Source organism: Morus notabilis, unplaced genomic scaffold, assembly GCF_000414095.1.
Source record: "Morus notabilis unplaced genomic scaffold, ASM41409v2 Scaffold757, whole genome shotgun sequence".
NCBI classification, from domain to species: domain Eukaryota; kingdom Viridiplantae; phylum Streptophyta; class Magnoliopsida; order Rosales; family Moraceae; genus Morus; species Morus notabilis.
In genome coordinates, this window is record NW_010363107.1 from 34,681 (window position 1) to 52,453 (window position 17,773).

The 17,773-nt window shown below is 37.7% G+C and overlaps 3 protein-coding genes across 3 annotated transcripts; 1 reads left to right on the forward strand and 2 right to left on the reverse strand.

Moving 5' to 3' along the window:
• Positions 1 to 714: 714 nt before the first annotated feature.
• On the reverse strand, positions 715 to 4,048 carry LOC21388361. Its single transcript, XM_024169220.1, has 6 exons — positions 3,468 to 4,048; positions 2,739 to 2,950; positions 1,923 to 2,208; positions 1,744 to 1,829; positions 1,556 to 1,647; positions 715 to 1,462 (listed from the first exon to the last, which is right to left on the reverse strand). The coding sequence occupies exons 1-6, from the start codon at positions 3,786 to 3,788 to the stop codon at positions 1,209 to 1,211; spliced, it is 1,251 nt and encodes a 416-aa protein (XP_024024988.1). The 5' UTR covers positions 3,789 to 4,048; the 3' UTR covers positions 715 to 1,208.
• A 6,694-nt stretch (positions 4,049 to 10,742) lies between these two features.
• LOC112092631 lies at positions 10,743 to 11,132 on the forward strand. The gene has a single exon (XM_024169213.1). It carries the CDS (start codon positions 10,743 to 10,745, stop codon positions 11,130 to 11,132), a length of 390 nt encoding a protein of 129 aa, XP_024024981.1.
• Positions 11,133 to 16,547: 5,415 nt separating this feature from the next.
• LOC112092632 (major allergen Pru av 1-like) lies at positions 16,548 to 17,030 on the reverse strand. The gene has a single exon (XM_024169214.1). It carries the CDS (start codon positions 17,028 to 17,030, stop codon positions 16,548 to 16,550), a length of 483 nt encoding a protein of 160 aa, XP_024024982.1.
• Between the last annotated feature and the right edge of the window lie 743 nt (positions 17,031 to 17,773).

The window sequence follows — 17,773 nt, forward strand, 5'->3', positions numbered from 1 at the left end:
AGACTCAATTATACCCCGACCCGGCCGAAATGCAAAAATAATGGCGTTATTAAAAAAAACCCTAGGTCTTGAAGTCTCCTCCCTCTCTCCTTCTCTCAATTTTGTGCCGCTCTCCTTCTCCTCGCCTCGCCTCTGCTCCGTTCCTCCATAGTCTCTCCCTTGCCGTTTGTTCTCACTTTCTCAGTCCTCACTAGTCTCTTCTTCTGCTGTCGTTCCTCTTCTTCTTCTTCTCACAAAATCCCTTGCTGTTGAAGGTTAGAAGCAGAGGCTCTGTTCTCACACTCTCCCCATTCTCCCCTCATTTTCATTTTTTTCTTGTTTTACTTTTAATATAGGATTGACGTTGCTCATAATATTCGATGTTATGTTTAATTTTTTCAATTAATTGTGGTTATCATTTTCCTTGATCTGTAAGATTATATGGTAGTATTTATTGTATAATACATTAATTTACTACTATGTATTGTAGTATTACGGAGTTTACCCATGACAAATCTTGGTTTACCCGTGGCAAAGCAACAAAGAAGCAGCAAATTTAGAGTTAGTTTACCCAAAGTAACCCAGCCGACCTGAGGTTACCCAAGATAACTAAATGGTGTACAGATTCTGGGAGCAAGTGACCTATTCCGGCCTACAGTTTTCTCAGCCCGATTCTTGCAGGCCAGCCCAAAACTTACCAAAAATCCGACATTTCACCCCTATCCACTAGGCAATAATTTAAGCTCAATTTATTTTCAATTTAGCTGCGATACACAATCACACAGCAAAACAACAATATGCTCAGTTACATTGTAAGAAAGTAAGAACGTGTTTCCGTTCGCAAAAAGCTAAAACCATACAGAAGATGTGCTCCTTTCTACAAAAGGCCAGTAACCAGAGTTGTCATCATCATCAAGAACAAGAATCTCAGTGAAATCCTGATATACATAATGTCAATCCTCCCAACACCCAAAATAGAGTGTTTATTCAACGATCGTCTCGGCCAATCCTTCACTTTTTCCTATACAACCCTAAAAAAAACTATGATAAAAAATGTTCTGATTAATATTTTTGACAAACACAGATACCGCGGGACAATCCATAAATATACTGATAAAAAGGTTAGCCTTCAACATGAACAGTTGGCTGGGGACTACTGCTTTCTTTTGCAGTATTATTGACTCATTGACATTTAGGAAGTCAAAACAGCTAGTGTCAAACTCTGGTTTTCACCTCCTGGGCAAGTGATGCGACGCGAAGAAACTATAGTCGGGGTGATTAACCTGCAATAGTCTGAGCCAGTTATCAGCAGCTCGCAATAAAGAATTAGATTTCTGGCACTCATCAACACCATTAGTATTCCAAAAGGAAACTTTGAACTTGTAGGAGGCAAGACCGAAGATTGGTAATGACAGTTTGGAACGAGCATGGTGAACCTCTCTAGGTCTCGCACCCTTAAAATGCAGCCAATCAGTGCTTGAACCTGCCCCAAACAACATAGATGCCTGTAACGAATATTCCAGCAGTAAAAAACAAAAGCACATATACATATACACTCACAGGGAGGGAGAAATACCTTGAAAGGGTGTTGACAGGGAATGAAAGGTCAAGAAGCAGGCTTCCAGATTCTGTAGTGTCGGACCCGTAGGTATTCTATATATGGGATACCTTCATAGAACATGAAAATAGCAAAATGTTCAGAATTCTAATCCATATGCAACCCCCAATGTTAATAATCATATAGGAAAACAATAAAGCACATACCATGAAACAGAAATCCAACTGGAGGGCAATAAATCACAACTCCTATACGTCCTCAGTTCTGGAAATTGAGATGCAAGGACTGAGATCTGTGGAATACAAACTAAGTATTATATGTTAGAACCACAATAAAGTTCTTGAGAAGACTATAACCATAGTGCCAAAGACGACGCTACACTTGCCTTATCAGCTAAAGGTTCACGGCTATATGGTGGATCCCTCTCTAAATATTCAAACACAAGACGACCTGGAGGATTGCATGTCTCGCTTTCATCACTTGAGGAACCCATGGAGGGTTTACTTTTACTTGATACTCCTTTCCAACCATAGATATTAGGCTCAGTAGTGTTATTACGGCTCCAAGCACCATGGACAGCATTGTTAAATCCTTTTTCTGCCCCATACTCACTGCTGCCATCACTAGTTGTTTCTCTAGATGACTCGGCATCACTCTCATCTCCAGGCTTCCTGTAACAAGATGCAGACAAAAGGGGTGTGAAAGCCATCTCTCAACAGGCCACCTTCACCAAAAGCTTTGATCTAAATAGGCCACTCCATGCCAAGTCTTGTTATACATTTCAAAGTTAAACACAATCAGTACATGATTAAAAAAGATCAATCATAAAGGATTTGTCCGTTTCTTCCGAGCTTTGTCTCTATCTCATCAATTTAAAGATCGACCCAGAGCATCTAAAATTCTTGCAAAGGGATGTCAACTAAGAGATCATAGTGGAGATCACAGTGGAAACCATAAATTATGTGTGAAAAAATCCAGAACATTAGTTTAGAATTTTATGAGGAAATAAAAAAACAGGTTTCATCTGCTTCACTAAAGAAATTAAAAGTCACTCGATAGACTTTCCCAACAATGCTACACAAGCCCACCCTTTACCAAAATACAAATGCCATTTAACATCAAACCAGGAATAATTAAAGAAAATTTGCAGCTATCCTTTTTCCTAAGGGCTCATATACAACCGCAATTAGATATTGCTCACCTTAGCGTAGGGAAGGGCTTTGATGGGTCTACATAGAGCTGGATGCCGGACAAATAAGGCACATAGTACTGCATGACTGAGTCACTCCTGTTCAACAAAAATGGCACGCCGGCCCCGTATGCGCTCCATTCTTTAAAGGACTCCCACAAATCTCCAAGAACAAAATAAGGATGTAGCTCTGGCTCCCGAGTTCTCCATTGTCTCACGCTAGTCTATCGAATTCGCAAATTCGCACCAAATAAGAACCACTTCTATGATTATTTATAAACAAGCAGAAAATAACTCAAATAAAGAAACAGAAGTAATTTCTTTGATATATTCCTCTCAACTTATCTTCAAAAGATCAAGAATTTACCTAAGGATTGCGTAGACCCAGTTTATGTTCAAGATTATCTGGCGCCTAATTTATAGAAGGAATAAATAAAGAACAAAACTTTCTAATTATGAATTTCCTATTTTTCTTCCAATACATAATCTTCTCCGCAACCTAATTGTTGCATTTCCATTATCCGAAAAACCAAATAAAACTATTGCCTCCTCATCTGACGAAACTTTTTTCGTTCTTCTCAATATAATAATGAAATTCAATTATCCAAAAAATCCACAGCATACATTACTCAATTTATATACCCCAAAACGCAACCAAACAAAGGCCTAAACCTTAAACACAACACAAATTAAAAAAAGAAAACGATTTTCTACAGAAAAATTTCAAACCTTTTCAATTACCTTAGGGAAATACTGAGCCGAAACCAGAGGTGTGGTGTACTCCAAGAACCGATCCAAATTACTCCCGTCTCCGCGAGCCGAGACCGAGCAAAAAGACGACGCACAGTCTTCCGCCGCCGCCGTTGCCGTTCTCTTATCGGACTCCGCAGAAGAAGCCGGCGAGACCTTCGACTCCGCCGCGGCAGCCGCCGAATTCTGCCGCTGCTGTCGTTTTTGCTCCTCAAGTTGTTGTTGTCGTTGTCGTATCGCCGGCGGGTTGTAGAATCGGTTCTCTCCGCGAGCCCTGGCGAACGAAACGCCTCCTCCTCCGGAACCAGACATTTTCCAAACGCGTAAATACGGCGTCGTATCGCTTGCCAAGCTCACTGTGGCGGTACTGGTTACAGTTTTCTCTAGGGTTCAACTTCTTCAATTCGCTCGCAAAGTATTTTTCTTGGAGACGAGAGGTATTTATTTATTTTTTTAATAATTTGTTTGTCGTGTTTAATTAGGATCGGATAATAAAAAAAATAGGAAATTTGAAATGAGTGGCGTAATATGAGGAAGAGAAGAGATTTATTTTTTATTTTAATTTTACTTTTTTAAATTTGGTTTTGAGGAAAAAGCAGAAGGGTCGCTACGTGAGAGAACAGAATTATTGGCTTGGGCTTGGGCGCTTGGCTTTGGATTTTTCTAGATAACTCCAATTATTTTACTGATTCGTTTTCTTAATTAATATTTAAAGTTTGATAATTTTTATCGACTTGACGGTTTTGTCCTTGGGGGTTGTTTTCCCAAATGACGTGGTTTGCGAGGCCCTTCTAGAATTCGTTATTCTAGGAAGCTTCTTCTCCAGGGATGACGTGGTTGGTGGGATGAACTGATTGGGCCTTCATCATTGATTTTTTAATTATTTTTTATTGTTTTATTTTATATTTTTTCTAATCATCTTAGTCTTCGGTTCCGTTTATTTTACGGATTTAAGTTTAAAATTTGAATTTTATTACAATAAAAAATTATCAAAAACAGTCATATCTAACTTTTTTATTATACTAAAAAACTCTCACATAAAATCATATCTCAACTTAAATTAAAAATTCGAATCAACGAACTAAACGGACCATTCAAATTATAAAAATTGACCCTTGAACATATTTTATAGAGTTTTTTTTTTGTTTTTTTGTTTTTTTGTTGTGATAAGTTAATAATATGTTAAATTATAGATAATAATTTATTAATTTTAAACAGTAATATATTAAATTACGCCCGCTGACGACTAACAGACCCACCAACTGCGATATCTGGTAAATTATCAATAATAATTTATCAAATTACTTACTTTAAAAGGGTAAAATTTAATATGTTAATGTTAAGATTTAGGGCTTGTTCTTTTGAGTGAAAAATTCAAAAAAAGGCAACTCGAGTTACAACTTTATTTGAGTTCATGTTCTTTTAAGTTTAAACTCAAGTTTAAACTCGAGTTCAAACTCGAGTTTATGAATAAAACTCGAGTTCAAGTTTCCTCTTCAACTCGAGTTCAGAAACTCGAACTCAAATTAATGAACAATATTTTTTCTATTCTTAAAAATGCTATAACTTTTTCGTTTTAATTCTGATTAAGATGATTTTTTTTTCTATGCGTTGATGACGAAAAGATAAATAAAACCCGACCCATATACCATATTAAAATTTTTCATCAGCATTGAGTTTTTATTAAAATACTATCTAAATACAAATTCAAGTTTTGACTCACTCAAACATAAACTCAAAAAGATTTTTATCTCAAACTATAACTTAAATGTACACAACTAAACACAAACTCAAGTTACAAGTTCAATTCAAATTATAACTCAAATTTAACTCAAGAATTATATTCAAGTTAAATTCCAAAAGAACAAGCCCTTAAAAATCTTTAATGGTGCTATTATTTTAAAGGGTATCACCGTGCAGATCTCGTGCCTTTCGTCATCGTTGTCGTCATTGAAGAAGACAATCAGTGTGTTGGTGCTGGCGAAGCGGACGAAGAGGACGACAATCCAGCAATCAGTGCAGGAGAAGACAAAGCCATGAGAATTGCGAAGGTAGAATCATCGTGTTGTCAAAATTGTGAAACCCGCGATGATGTCAGTGTTTGTGTTGATTGTTGGAATTTGGAAACCTCATAGATAATTTGGATATGCGTTTCGTGATCTACTTGCAATGATCGGCCTTGCGACGATCGTTGGTAAGGGTTTTGCTCATCTTGATGTCGCGATTCTTCAAGCAGACTTTGTCGTGATCTTTCTCGTGAGATAAAGATGAAGCTCCACAATGATAGTGCCATAAAGAGAGAGAGAGGGCGGGATATTTTAGTAATTTTATAAAGAATATGCTATTAATTTTTAATCAGCTAAAAATCGTGCTATTATTTTCTATCCCCCTAAATATGTTATTTCCTCCATTGTGCCTTACACAAAATGACTACTTTTAAACTCCATCTTTAATTTAAGTGGTTATATAGTTTTAAAATTTCCAAGTCATGAAGTGTGGAATAAAGACACCATTTCTTATCCACTTAAATAGTTACTCATTTAAAAGTTTTATGCTATAAAGTTAGCAATAACAACATTTTAGTCAAACTACGAAATTTAATATAAATTTATGATGGAAAAACAGGTTATATAAGCAAAACGTTTTTTTGTTTGTTTAACTAAAATTATGTCGTTTATGTGATATAAAACACTATAATAAAAAAGTTGAATTTGAGGTATATGGTGACGTTTATTGATGACTTCTCCAGATATGTGTGGGTTTAATTTCTTTATGAAAGAAAAATCTGAAACTTTCTCAAAGTTTCAAGAATTCAAAGCAATAGCTGCAGGAGAAGTGGAACATGAAACCTACAGTTAGCTACTTTCGAGTATTCGGCTGTGTTTGCTATGTATTTGTTCCTAACCATTTAGGTAGCAAGTTTGACAAGAAAGCAATCAGATGTATTTTTGTGGGATACGACAGCCAGAGAAAGGGTGGAAGTGTTGCGATCCTACAAGTGGAAGATGTTACACATCACACGAGATGTAGTCTTTGATGAAGCATCTTCATGGTGGTCCCTAGACACGAAAGAAATTGAAGAAAAGCTACAACAAAAGATGCTTTTTTTTTTCCCCTTCTCTTGCCTTTGACCCTATGTGTGTGTGTACATATATATGCATATGTCTATATATATATATATATATATTATTTTATTGAAGATACTAAGTCTTATGTTTATTCATTAATTTTCATAGGGCCGAATCCTGGTGTTGACGGTGGAAGATAAAAAGTTACAGCTCATAGCTGAGAAGGAAACTGAAGGGGCTGTTTACTGTTTAAATGATTTTCAATGGCAAATTACTTTGCTGCTATTAATGAAAAGATAGAGTTATATAAGTGGATGATTCGAGATGATCTAGTTCATGGGAGTTGCAATTTGAATGTGGACATCTTGAGAGTAGGAATTTCGCAGTATATACGCCTGTCTACTGTGTTCAGACTCGTGGTTCCGTCATTGTTGTTGGCGAGGGCGGGGTGTTTCAACGAATCTACTCCTTGACTTACAAGGTAATAATATGCCCCTGCATATATTTCCAAATTTTATTCACTAGTCTGTTTTCTTTTGTGGAATAATTCGAACACTAGAATCTTGGGTAGAGGTGATAATGATTGTGAGCATAATGTTCATGTTTCTCCTTGTACCAAGAGAAGTGGGTATTTTTATTAATGCCTTGTATGTGCTCAATGGAATGCATTTAGTGGTGTGTCAAGTGTCGTGTTCGTGTCGTATTTTGATCGTTTCTTTTTAAGTTTGTAGTTAACCTGAATACGACCCGTGACACGAAATTTTTTATAAACCACAACATAAACACGACCCGACTACTTTACGGGTTGACACGACACGACACGAAAATAACCCGTGACATAAAATTGACCCGTGAACCCGAAATTGATACGAAAATTATATATTTTTATTTAGTTTTTTTACATATTAGAAATAACTTAAAATTCATTACACACTAAAATACAATAACATCTATTGAAATTAAGCAAATAATAATATAAGATTTTGAGTGTAACTATCATGATATCATAAGTTCATAATAAAATAAAAAATATGTAAAGAAAAATATATGTATTTTTTAATTTTTTACGAGTTTCGTGTCATATTCGGGTTAGGCGGGTCCAACTCGAAATTGACACGTGTTTTTCGTGTCAATTTCAAGTCGACCCAATTCTGACCCGACCCTCTTTTTTCTCAACTCTAACCTGCGAAATTCGTGTCGTTTTCGAGTCGTGTTGTCGTGTCGTGACCCATATTGCCGGCCCTAAATGCATTGTTCACTTGTTCAATGTTATCATCCGTTGAGATTCTTGATGATTACACTTTCCTTGCTGCTGCAAACAACTCCAATATCACCAGTTTACAAAACAATGAAGGTGTTTATACAATGCGCAAACTTGACGTGGTTGGCGAGTATCACCTTGGAGAATTTATCAACAAGTTCCAACATGGCTCCCTGGTGCCATATTCTGATGCGTGTCGGATTCCAACTGTCACTTTTGGTTCTGCCAGTGGTGTAATTGGGATCATTGCTTCCCTCCCTCGTGATCTATGTCTTCAATGCTATAAAATATCCAGAAGCAAGTGATAGTTGCTTTTGGATCGATGAAGTCGAAGCTATAGTGTCTAACCATGTGGGTTAATCAGATCACTTAGAGGCTAGCTTATTGTAAAATGATTCATGCCATCAATTGAAAAGCCGCCAAATCTCGAACTAAAACCATTACCGGCACATCTCTGTTATGCATATCTTGGTGAATCATCAACTTTACTGGTAATCATTTCCTCGGCACTCTCTCTTGAAGAAGAAGATAAGTTATTAAGAGAGCTGAGGGACCACAAGTCTACAATTGGGTGGTCTTTCGCATATATTAAGGGAATTCACCCATCTATGTGTATGCATCGCATTCTGTTGGAAGACAACATCAAACCATCCGTGGAAGCACAACGAAGACTTAATCCAACCATGAAAGGGGTGGTGAGAAAAGAAGTGTTAAAATGGTTAGATGCAGGAGTGATTTACCCAATCTCAGATAGCTCATGGGTGAGTCCAGTGCAAGTAGTGCCCAAAAAAGGAGAAATGACGGTAGTGAAGAATGAAAATAACGAGCTTATCCCTACAAGAACTGTTACAGGATGGTGAATCTACATTGATTACAAGAAGTTAAATAAAGTCACACGAAAGGATCATTTTCCTTTACCTTTTATTAATAAGATGCTAGATCGGTTAGCGGGCCATGAGTACTACTATTTTCTAAACGGCTATTCCGGATACAATCAAATAGCCATAGCACCAGAGGACCAAGAGAAGACTACATTTACATCTCTATGGCACTTTTGCTTTTCGAAGAATGCCGTTTGGATTATGCAACGCCCCTGACACTTTTCAAAGGTGTATGATGGCTATTTTCTCAGACATGGTGGAGCGGATAATTGAGGTATTTATGGATGACTTTTCTGTCGTTGGAAATTCATTTGATGATTGCCTTGACAATCTTAAACAGGCGCTAATCCGATGTGAAGAAACTAACTTAGTTTTAAATTGGGAGAAATGTCATTTTATGGTGCGTGAAGGCATTGTTTTAGGCCACCGGATTTCTTCCAAAGGCATTGAGGTTGATCGAGCTAAGATCGAGACAATAGAAAAGTTACCGCCACCAACATCAGTAAAAGGGGTAAGGAGTTTTTTGGGTCACGCGGGCTTCTATAGAAGATTTATCAAGGACTTTTCTAAGATCTCCAAGCCACTCTCAAGTCTCCTGGTGCAAGGCACTTCTTTTGTTTTCAGTGAAGAGTGTCAACAAGCATTCTCTACTCTCAAAGAGAAACTTGTGTCAACACCTATTGTTGTAACTCCAGATTGGGAGTTGCCATTTGAATTGATGTGCGATGCGAGTGATTATGCGGTAGGGGCTGTTCTTGGGCAACACAAGAATAAGATGTTTCATGCTATTTACTACACCAGTTGCACTCTCAATGATGCTCAACTTAATTATGCAACCATAGAGAAGGAGTTATTGGCAATTGTGTTCGCCTTCGACAAGTTTCGACCTTACTTAATTGGCAATAAGGTAATTGTTTTCACAGATCATTCTGCAATTAAATACCTTATGACCAAGAAGAATGCTAAACCGAGACTCATCCGTTGGGTGCTGTTATTACAAGAATTTGACCTGGAGATAAGAGATAAAAAAGGAACAGAAAATCTCGTGGCAGATCTCCTCTTTAGACTTGAATTACCGAAGGAAGAAGAAGTGAAAAAGCCTCCAATTGATGATAAATTTCCTGATGAGCAACTATTCACTATTTCCTCTACAAAGCTGCTTCCTTGGTATGCCGATATTGTGAACTACCTTGCAGCCAAAATTGTACCTCCGGAATTTTCTTATCAACAAAAGAAGAAGTTCTTCTCCAATGTCAAGCATTATTATTAGGAGGAACCGGTGCTTTACAAACATTGCGCAGATCAAATTATTCAGAGATGTGTCCCGGAAGAAGAGATTGAGGATATCCTAAGGCATTGCCATACACTTCAGTGCGGAGGCCATTTTGGGGGAAATCTAACTGCCGCTAAAGTTCTCCAATTGGGATTCTATTGGCCAAGCTTGTTCAAGGATGCTTATGCTTTCGTGACTGCGTGCGATAGATGCAAAAGAACGGGGAATATTTATAGGAGGAATGAAATGCCACTGCAAACTATTCTAGAAGTGGAGTTATTCGACGTATGGGGAATTGACTTTATGGGCCCGTTTCCTTCATCTTATAACAACAAGTATATCCTTTTAGCAGTGGATTATGTTTCCAAATGGGTGGAGGCATCGGCAACTCCAACAAATGATGGCAAGGTGGTGCTAAATTTTCTCCAGAAAAATATTTTCACTCGATTCGGGACTCCAAGGGCTGTAATTAGTGATGAGGGATCTCACTTATGTAACAAACTATTTGAAACTCTACTGGCAAAATATGGAGTCAAACATCGAACTACGCTAGCATATCACCCTCAAACGAATGGCTAAGCTGAGATATCAAATAGAGAGGTGAACCTAATTTTAGAGAATACTGTTCAAAGATCCAGGAAGGATTAGGCAAGGAAGCTTGATGACGCACTTTGGGCTTATCAGACGACATTCAAAATGCCAATAGGGATGTCTCCATATAGGTTAGTTTATGGAAAAGCATGTCACCTTCTAGTCGAATTGGAGCATAAAGCATATTGAGCCATGAAGCAGTTGAATCTGGACATGCAAACGGCCAGTGAAAAGAGACTTCTGCAGATTAACGAGATGGAGGAGTTCCGAAATGATGCACATGAGAATGCTAAGATTTACAAGGAGCGAACAAAGGCTTGGCATGACAAGCACATTTCAAGAAGAGAGTTCAAGCCGGGCCAACAATTGTTGCTATATAATTTAAGGTTGCGCTTATTTCCAGGAAAGCTCAAGTCCAGATGGTCAGGGCCATTTACCGTGGTGAGAGTATTTCCCTATGGAGCAGTTGAAGTCACTCATAATGCAAAGGGAACGTTCAAGGTCAACGGACAACGTTTGAAGCAATATATTAATGGTGGCTTTGATCAAAAGAAGACCAACATTCTCCTGAACTCACCATAAGAAGCAAGACGTCGGGCTGATGACGTTAAACCAAGCGCTTCTCGGGAGGCAACCCGAGCCTTCTAACATCTTTTATTTATTATCATTATTTTTATTAGTTTATTTTAGTTTACTTATTGTGTTTTAAATTAATTGATAAGTTAATAAACAAGTTTGAGGGTTGCTATAAGGATTTACAATTGAAATGAAGCTCAAGATGGCATGAAAACACAAATTTGGCAGCAGCAGTGGTGTTTTGGCGCCCATCTGAGTGCTTTGGCGCTCAAAATAGAGTGTTTCAGGCAAAAGTGACGGAGCACGTAGCGCCTTGGCGCTACCTAAAAAAAAAATGACAATCAGCAGAAGGTAGCGTCGCAGCGCTGAAAAGTAGCGCCGCAGCGCCAGTTCGGGATGGCAGGCATAAAACATGCCCATACACTCATTCTTCTTCATAGTTCTTCCAAAACTCATGCCAAAACACACACAACCGTCCCCAAAATCCACCTTCACTCTGAAAATTTCTTGCAAACATTCTCAATCCGCCTCTAGCTGATCTCACTTTAATCCATTCTCATTGAATCCAAGAACTGCAAGAGCTGGGACAAGCACCAACCGTGGGGTCTTGAATACCGTGGTGGTCCTCCATCCGAAGAAAGGTTAGTTTTGATTCCCATTGTGTTGTTTTGAGACTTGCATGTTGAATTGATATGGAATAAGGGTATTCTCTGTGAGTGTTGAAAAATTCGGGGGAAGTGAGATGTTTTAGCATAAGAAACATGAGTTTTGCTATCCTGCACGCTAGCTGTTTGTCACAAGTCCTGAGAGGACGTTTTTAGTGTATCTGAAAAGGGTGGTTCTAGAACAATACATGCCATGATTAAGGGAATTCAGCAAGTCTAGGGGAGAGTGTTTTTTGGGTGTTGCTTCGAAAAAGGGATGTTAGTTTGGACGTGGTTCTCGGTTGGCATATACGTTGCTCAATTTTCATGGCTTCCAAACGTCTGTGCACTTCAACTCCGGAAGCTTCATCTTCTAAGAAGGAAAAATTTGATAAAGTCAAATTTATAAGCTTTGAAGCATCAGAGAGGTATAAACAATCTATGGTAAAAAAAAAAATTGTGTTCCAGAGAGAGGGATTAACTACCCCAGTACGCTTATGAATGAGCACATCAAGGGCCAAAATTGGCAAGAGTTTGTAAAGCAACCAAAGACAGCACTAGTTCCAGTGGTTCGAGAATTCTATGCCAATACCAAGGAACATAAAAACAAGAAAGTATATGTCCACGGTAAATGGGTGTCCTTCGATAGTAAGACTATCAACATGTATTATAAACTGCCCGATATAAAGGATGCTGAGTACACTCAATATCGACAGGAACCCGACACGGAAGAGATTATTCGGTACTTGACAAGTTCTCGTGTAAGCTGGAAGAAATCTACCATAGATGTTATTAACTTCTTTTCATCCGAGCTAGCCCATGAGGCAAAGGCATGGCATTATTTTATATCTGCCAAATTGCTTCCGAGCAATAATATTTCTGAGGTGACAAAGGAGCGTGTGATTTGAATTATGCTATTTTCATGGACTTTAGCATAGATGTGGGGAAGATCATTGAGAAGTCCATTCTTGATACAATCCAAGGAAAAATGACAGGGGGACTTGGACATCCATCATTGATTTATGATTTGTGTCATCAAGTAGGAATTCCAACGACCTCAGATGAAGAAATTCAACACCCAAAGTCAGTCATAACTCGGAAGAAAATGGAGAGCTACAAGTCTAATGATCAAAGGCCCACTATAGCTCCAACTGCACCACTACCTGGCCCTAGTTCTTCTGGACAACTGAATAATTCCTCAACAGAACTGAATGAGCTGAGGCATTGCGTAGACCAATTACAACTTATGGCGCACGAACAACAACAATGGCGGGAGATAGTTGATCAACATTTGGGCCAAATTCAATATAATCAAGATCAAATTGCTGCAAGACAAGATGTGCAATTTGACTACCTGGCACAGTTCACTACAAGTTTGGGGGAAATGTGTTCCAATTGTGCACTTACTTCTGGACCTGATAGAATTATCTTTCCTCAACCTCCGACTCTACCGCCATACACACCAGCCAGACGCCACCATCCTACCCCCGCACGTTCTGCACTTCCTCCTGATGACAATGAAGACAATGATTGACAACTCCTCAGGGAAGTCCTTTAACTCTTGTTTTTCTTTTTCATTGAGGACAATGTCAGTTTCAAGTTTGGGGGAGTTAACTATCTCATTTTTTGTCGTTTAATTCAATTTATATAAAAAAAAACTTGTGCTTTGGTTCGGCTTGTTTCACCCCGGCCAATGATGAGACAACGATTGAACTTAACTATGGCTTCTGGGAGACAATGAATAATTTGATTGTTTGTGTGCTTGACTTGTTTGTTGGTTTTACTCTACTTATGATTTGCTTGCATTGTTGAGCGCATAACTAAGAGCACTTGGCCATTTTGTGAACTTAGAGAAAGTTTATGTGATTTTCATGTTTCTTAAGATCTCACTGGACTCTAGAACTTGTTTGATTATCACTCGAGGTGAAATCCCAGGCAATTTATCACTAAGGAAATGATTTAGGTCATTTTTGGATCGTTTGAACCGTTTGAGCTTACCCTGTTATAATAATATCCCTAGTCACCTCGTTGAGCCTGATTAAACTTTTCTTTGTCATCCACATTATTAGCTTAGCTTTTAAATAAATCCTATCATTCACCCTTTCCCTTAAGCTTGTTGATTATTCTAGGATGCACATTGAGTTGTGTTTGGAATTGGGAGGTGTATTGATATTTTCTATAATTTGTTTGATGTCTCCAAATGAAATTCTGTATTTTTTATTATTAATCCGAAAAAAGAGAGAGAAAGAAATAAAGAGTGGAGACAAGAATGTTGATGGCAAATGGCGGATGTATTTGGGATATTAAGTTAGAAGTTCTACAAGAGGATCCTAGAGTAATTGATTTGTTTAGGGAATTTAGAGCCTTATTGATATCCTTTTATCCTACCTTAATCCATAGCCATTCAATTCAAGCTTAATGAAGTCCTATTGATCCTTGGTGGTTTGTTGACCGACATTAGTGGAGAGTGATAAGAAAAGCAAGCCTATGGAGTTCAAAAAATCAGAGATCTACCTTGATTCATTTAATTGCATAAACTCATCTGAGTTGCATTTGGGTATGTGTAATTGATAATTCACACACACACACATAAAGAGTCTTAGGTGGGCGTGAGATTAGCATTTGAGTTGAAATTCTAAACTTTCAAAAAGTTTAAAGTCTTTCTTGAGCTATAACTTATGTGAGACCTCTGAGGCATTTTTTTTTTGTGAAACAACGCCGAATCAATACTCAAGCAAGGTTTCATTTATTTACGTTTTGTATTATTCATGTTTTCATTTTTTTTAGTTTTCTTTCTTTCATTTTTGTTTGCTCGAGGACTAGCAAAATATTAAGTTTGGGGGTATTTGATGAGTGAGTTTTTACTCGCTCATTTAGTATTGTTTTACACTTAATATCTAGTTGGTTTTCGAGGTTTTTGTTAGTTTTTATGTGTGTTTTCGTTCTTTGTTTGAAGGTTAGGTGAAAGTCTATGATTTGGAAGGTTTTGGACAAATTTCGGTGGAAAAAGATAGCAAACATAGCGCTTAGGCGCCAATCTGTAGTGCCTTGGCGCTGAGTTTTACAGAATCAACGCAGTGGGTAGAATGGGTGGCACTTTGGCGCCAGTCTGTAGCGCCTTGGCATTGAAATCCGATGGAATTAGTGCAGTGGGGCAGAATGGGCAGCGCTTTGGCGCCCATGACAGCGCCGCAGCGCCCATGATTTTTACACAATAGCGCCGCAACGCTAGGAACTCAGCGCCGCGGTGCTACAACGTAAGAAAAGAAGCGTTTTGAAGGCTAATCGCGAGAAAACTTACCCGTTTTGACCCTAATACTTCGAAACATATAAATAGATGATTCTAGGGCAATTAGAAGGGACTTTTTAGACTGGAGAGTGACGGCTGGCTTTTGGGAGAAGATTCAAGAGAAGAAAAGGAGAATTGGGTACGGAGAAGAAGAACAAGTCAAATCCGGAGACGGAGACGCTTCAATTCAATTCCAAACTAGTTCTTTTCTTTCCTTTCCAATGATTAAGACTTGTTTAGGAATTTATTTTGTTTAGAGATGAACTAATTCCTTTTTCTAGGGCTACGATGTAGCCGGATTATGAATGTTCAGATTCTCAATCTTATTTTTAAGTAATTGATGTTTAATTCATATATGCTGAGTATTTCAATTTTTTTGTAATGCTTGTGATTGTTTGGCCAACTATTACATGATTTTGTATTTGATTTGAGACTGAGAAGTGATAATAAAATAAGCTCTTAATTGAAATACCGTGAGTTGTTCATAGGATAGAGATATCTATGATGCTTGTGCAGTTCTTTTGAATTTCTTGCACTTAATGATTTTCAACAGGTTTAGAAGTCTGACAGAGATGTAGAGTTTGCTTGGTGGATTAAAGTTATTGTTACTTGAGAAAGAATAATAATTGCTTTAGAGAAATTACTGTCAGTATAGGATTGAATGTTAATTTTCTTGAATTATGAGAATTTGAACATGATTAATTTTGGTGAAATTGGAAACCCTAGAGTCTTAATCTATTGAATTTTATTCCACTAATTGACATTGTTTTATTTATTTTATTGTTTTAGTTTTTACTTTATTTAATTTTATAAAATCTCTTTTCGATTATTCAATTAAAACTGGAGTTAATATAATTTCGGTAATTAGTAAACAACAATAATCGTGGGACGATATTTTTATTCACTATTATATTACTTGATTGCGATAGCGTATACTTGCGTTACGATTTTTCACACCAATCCCTTTCTAAAGTCATAAAACTGATCTACGTACAAATTTTTCTGAGGTATCATCAAATAGGGTTTGCCTTTTATTTATCTAAATTGAAACCAAAAGCAACATTTACGGTTCAAGCCAACATAACATCATATAACCCCTTATTTAGTAGCAAATTGCACACCAAAAAGAAGGAGCAAAATGAAAAAGAAAAAGCAACATACGACAAAGCGGCTAATTCGTAGCGTTTGAATCAAATGATATGAGGCAGACTGAGAAAAGACTTAGGTTTGAGAGGACGGGGTTCAATCCGTTATAAAAAAAAAAAAACAGCACGTAAAACTGAACTAGATATGTTGTCGTAAAACAACATACGACAAAGCCGCCCATTCATATCATTTGACTCAAATGATATGAGGCAGAGTGAGATAAGGCCTTGGATTGAGAGGACGGGGTTCAATCCGTTATGAAAAAGAAATAGAACGTAAAATTGAACTAGATGTAGAGAAAGACTGTGTTTATCATGCTATGATGACTAAAGGCATGAAACTTTAGTTGTAGGCATTAGGGTTGGCCAAGAGGTAGCCTTCGATGAGCTTGAACAAACCGGCGGCCTTTTCTTTGCCTTCCTCAACTTCCTCTTCCTTGATCTCATAGTCCCCCTTGGTGTAGTACTTGCTGATGCTCTTCACAATGGATCCGCCGTTTGCGGACGCCACCAACTTGGTCTCATAAGAGACCTTCTCAACGACATCACCCAAAGCATCACCTTCAATAATGGAGTAACTATACGTGAAGTTTTCAGCATCAATCTCACCAACTTGGTGCTTCACATACTTGAATTGGCTGCCTTCACCAAAGGTAATCTTCTTGATGGTTCCGGGTCCTCCGTTTCCCTCCAAAACCTCGGCGGACTTGACCGCTTGGGGTGCAATCTTGGGAACGAGATTGTCGACATCGAGAGCTAAGGCCTTGAAAAGTCTTGCCGGCGGGATAGTTGAGGGGGTCTCAATCTCAAAAGTGAAAACACCCATTGTGTTTGTATGGCCACAAGAATATGGAATTGATTGAGTTTTCAAGGGTTTTTTTTTTTTTTTGGATGGTGGATATGTGATTAATTTCTAGTGTTGGTATTTATAGGCTCGAGAGTAGTGTTGGAATTTCCTATAATAACAAGCATGATGTGATCACAATTTTTGTTTAGAAATAGTATGAAATTCCAAAGAAAAATCCAAAATGTAGAATCATATTACATCCCAAATGATTCCAACAGAAGCGCATACCAACCTGCATCAGAAAGCACCGAAAGAAAATTAGAATAAAAAACTAACACCACGGAACAAAATTGGGCAGCATTAGAGATTATAGCCTTATGCCTTTCAATTTAACATGAATAAAAAGTATGATGCTTCATTTTCCGTGTATATACAATATGGAAAACGATGTTCTTGTTTTTAGACTATACGTCTCATGATTCTTAGGGAAAAAAAAAAAAAATACTACGACTCATGGAAAACGATGTTCTTGGTTTTAAACCATACTTTGTTGGTATGTGTTGTCTTTTGAATCTACTGTCCCTTATGGAATTTCCAGAACTCAAATTTCAATTAATGACGAATTCTTCTTTGTTTTTTTTTTTGGGCTGAAAACATGAACATATTTTAATTTCATTTCTAGCACGGCATGCTCTAGAGAGTACTGAAAATTAACAAGCCATCTTTTTCTTCCTTTTTTTTTAAATGATCTTTTTCTTCCTTTCCACAAACACTACAAATTA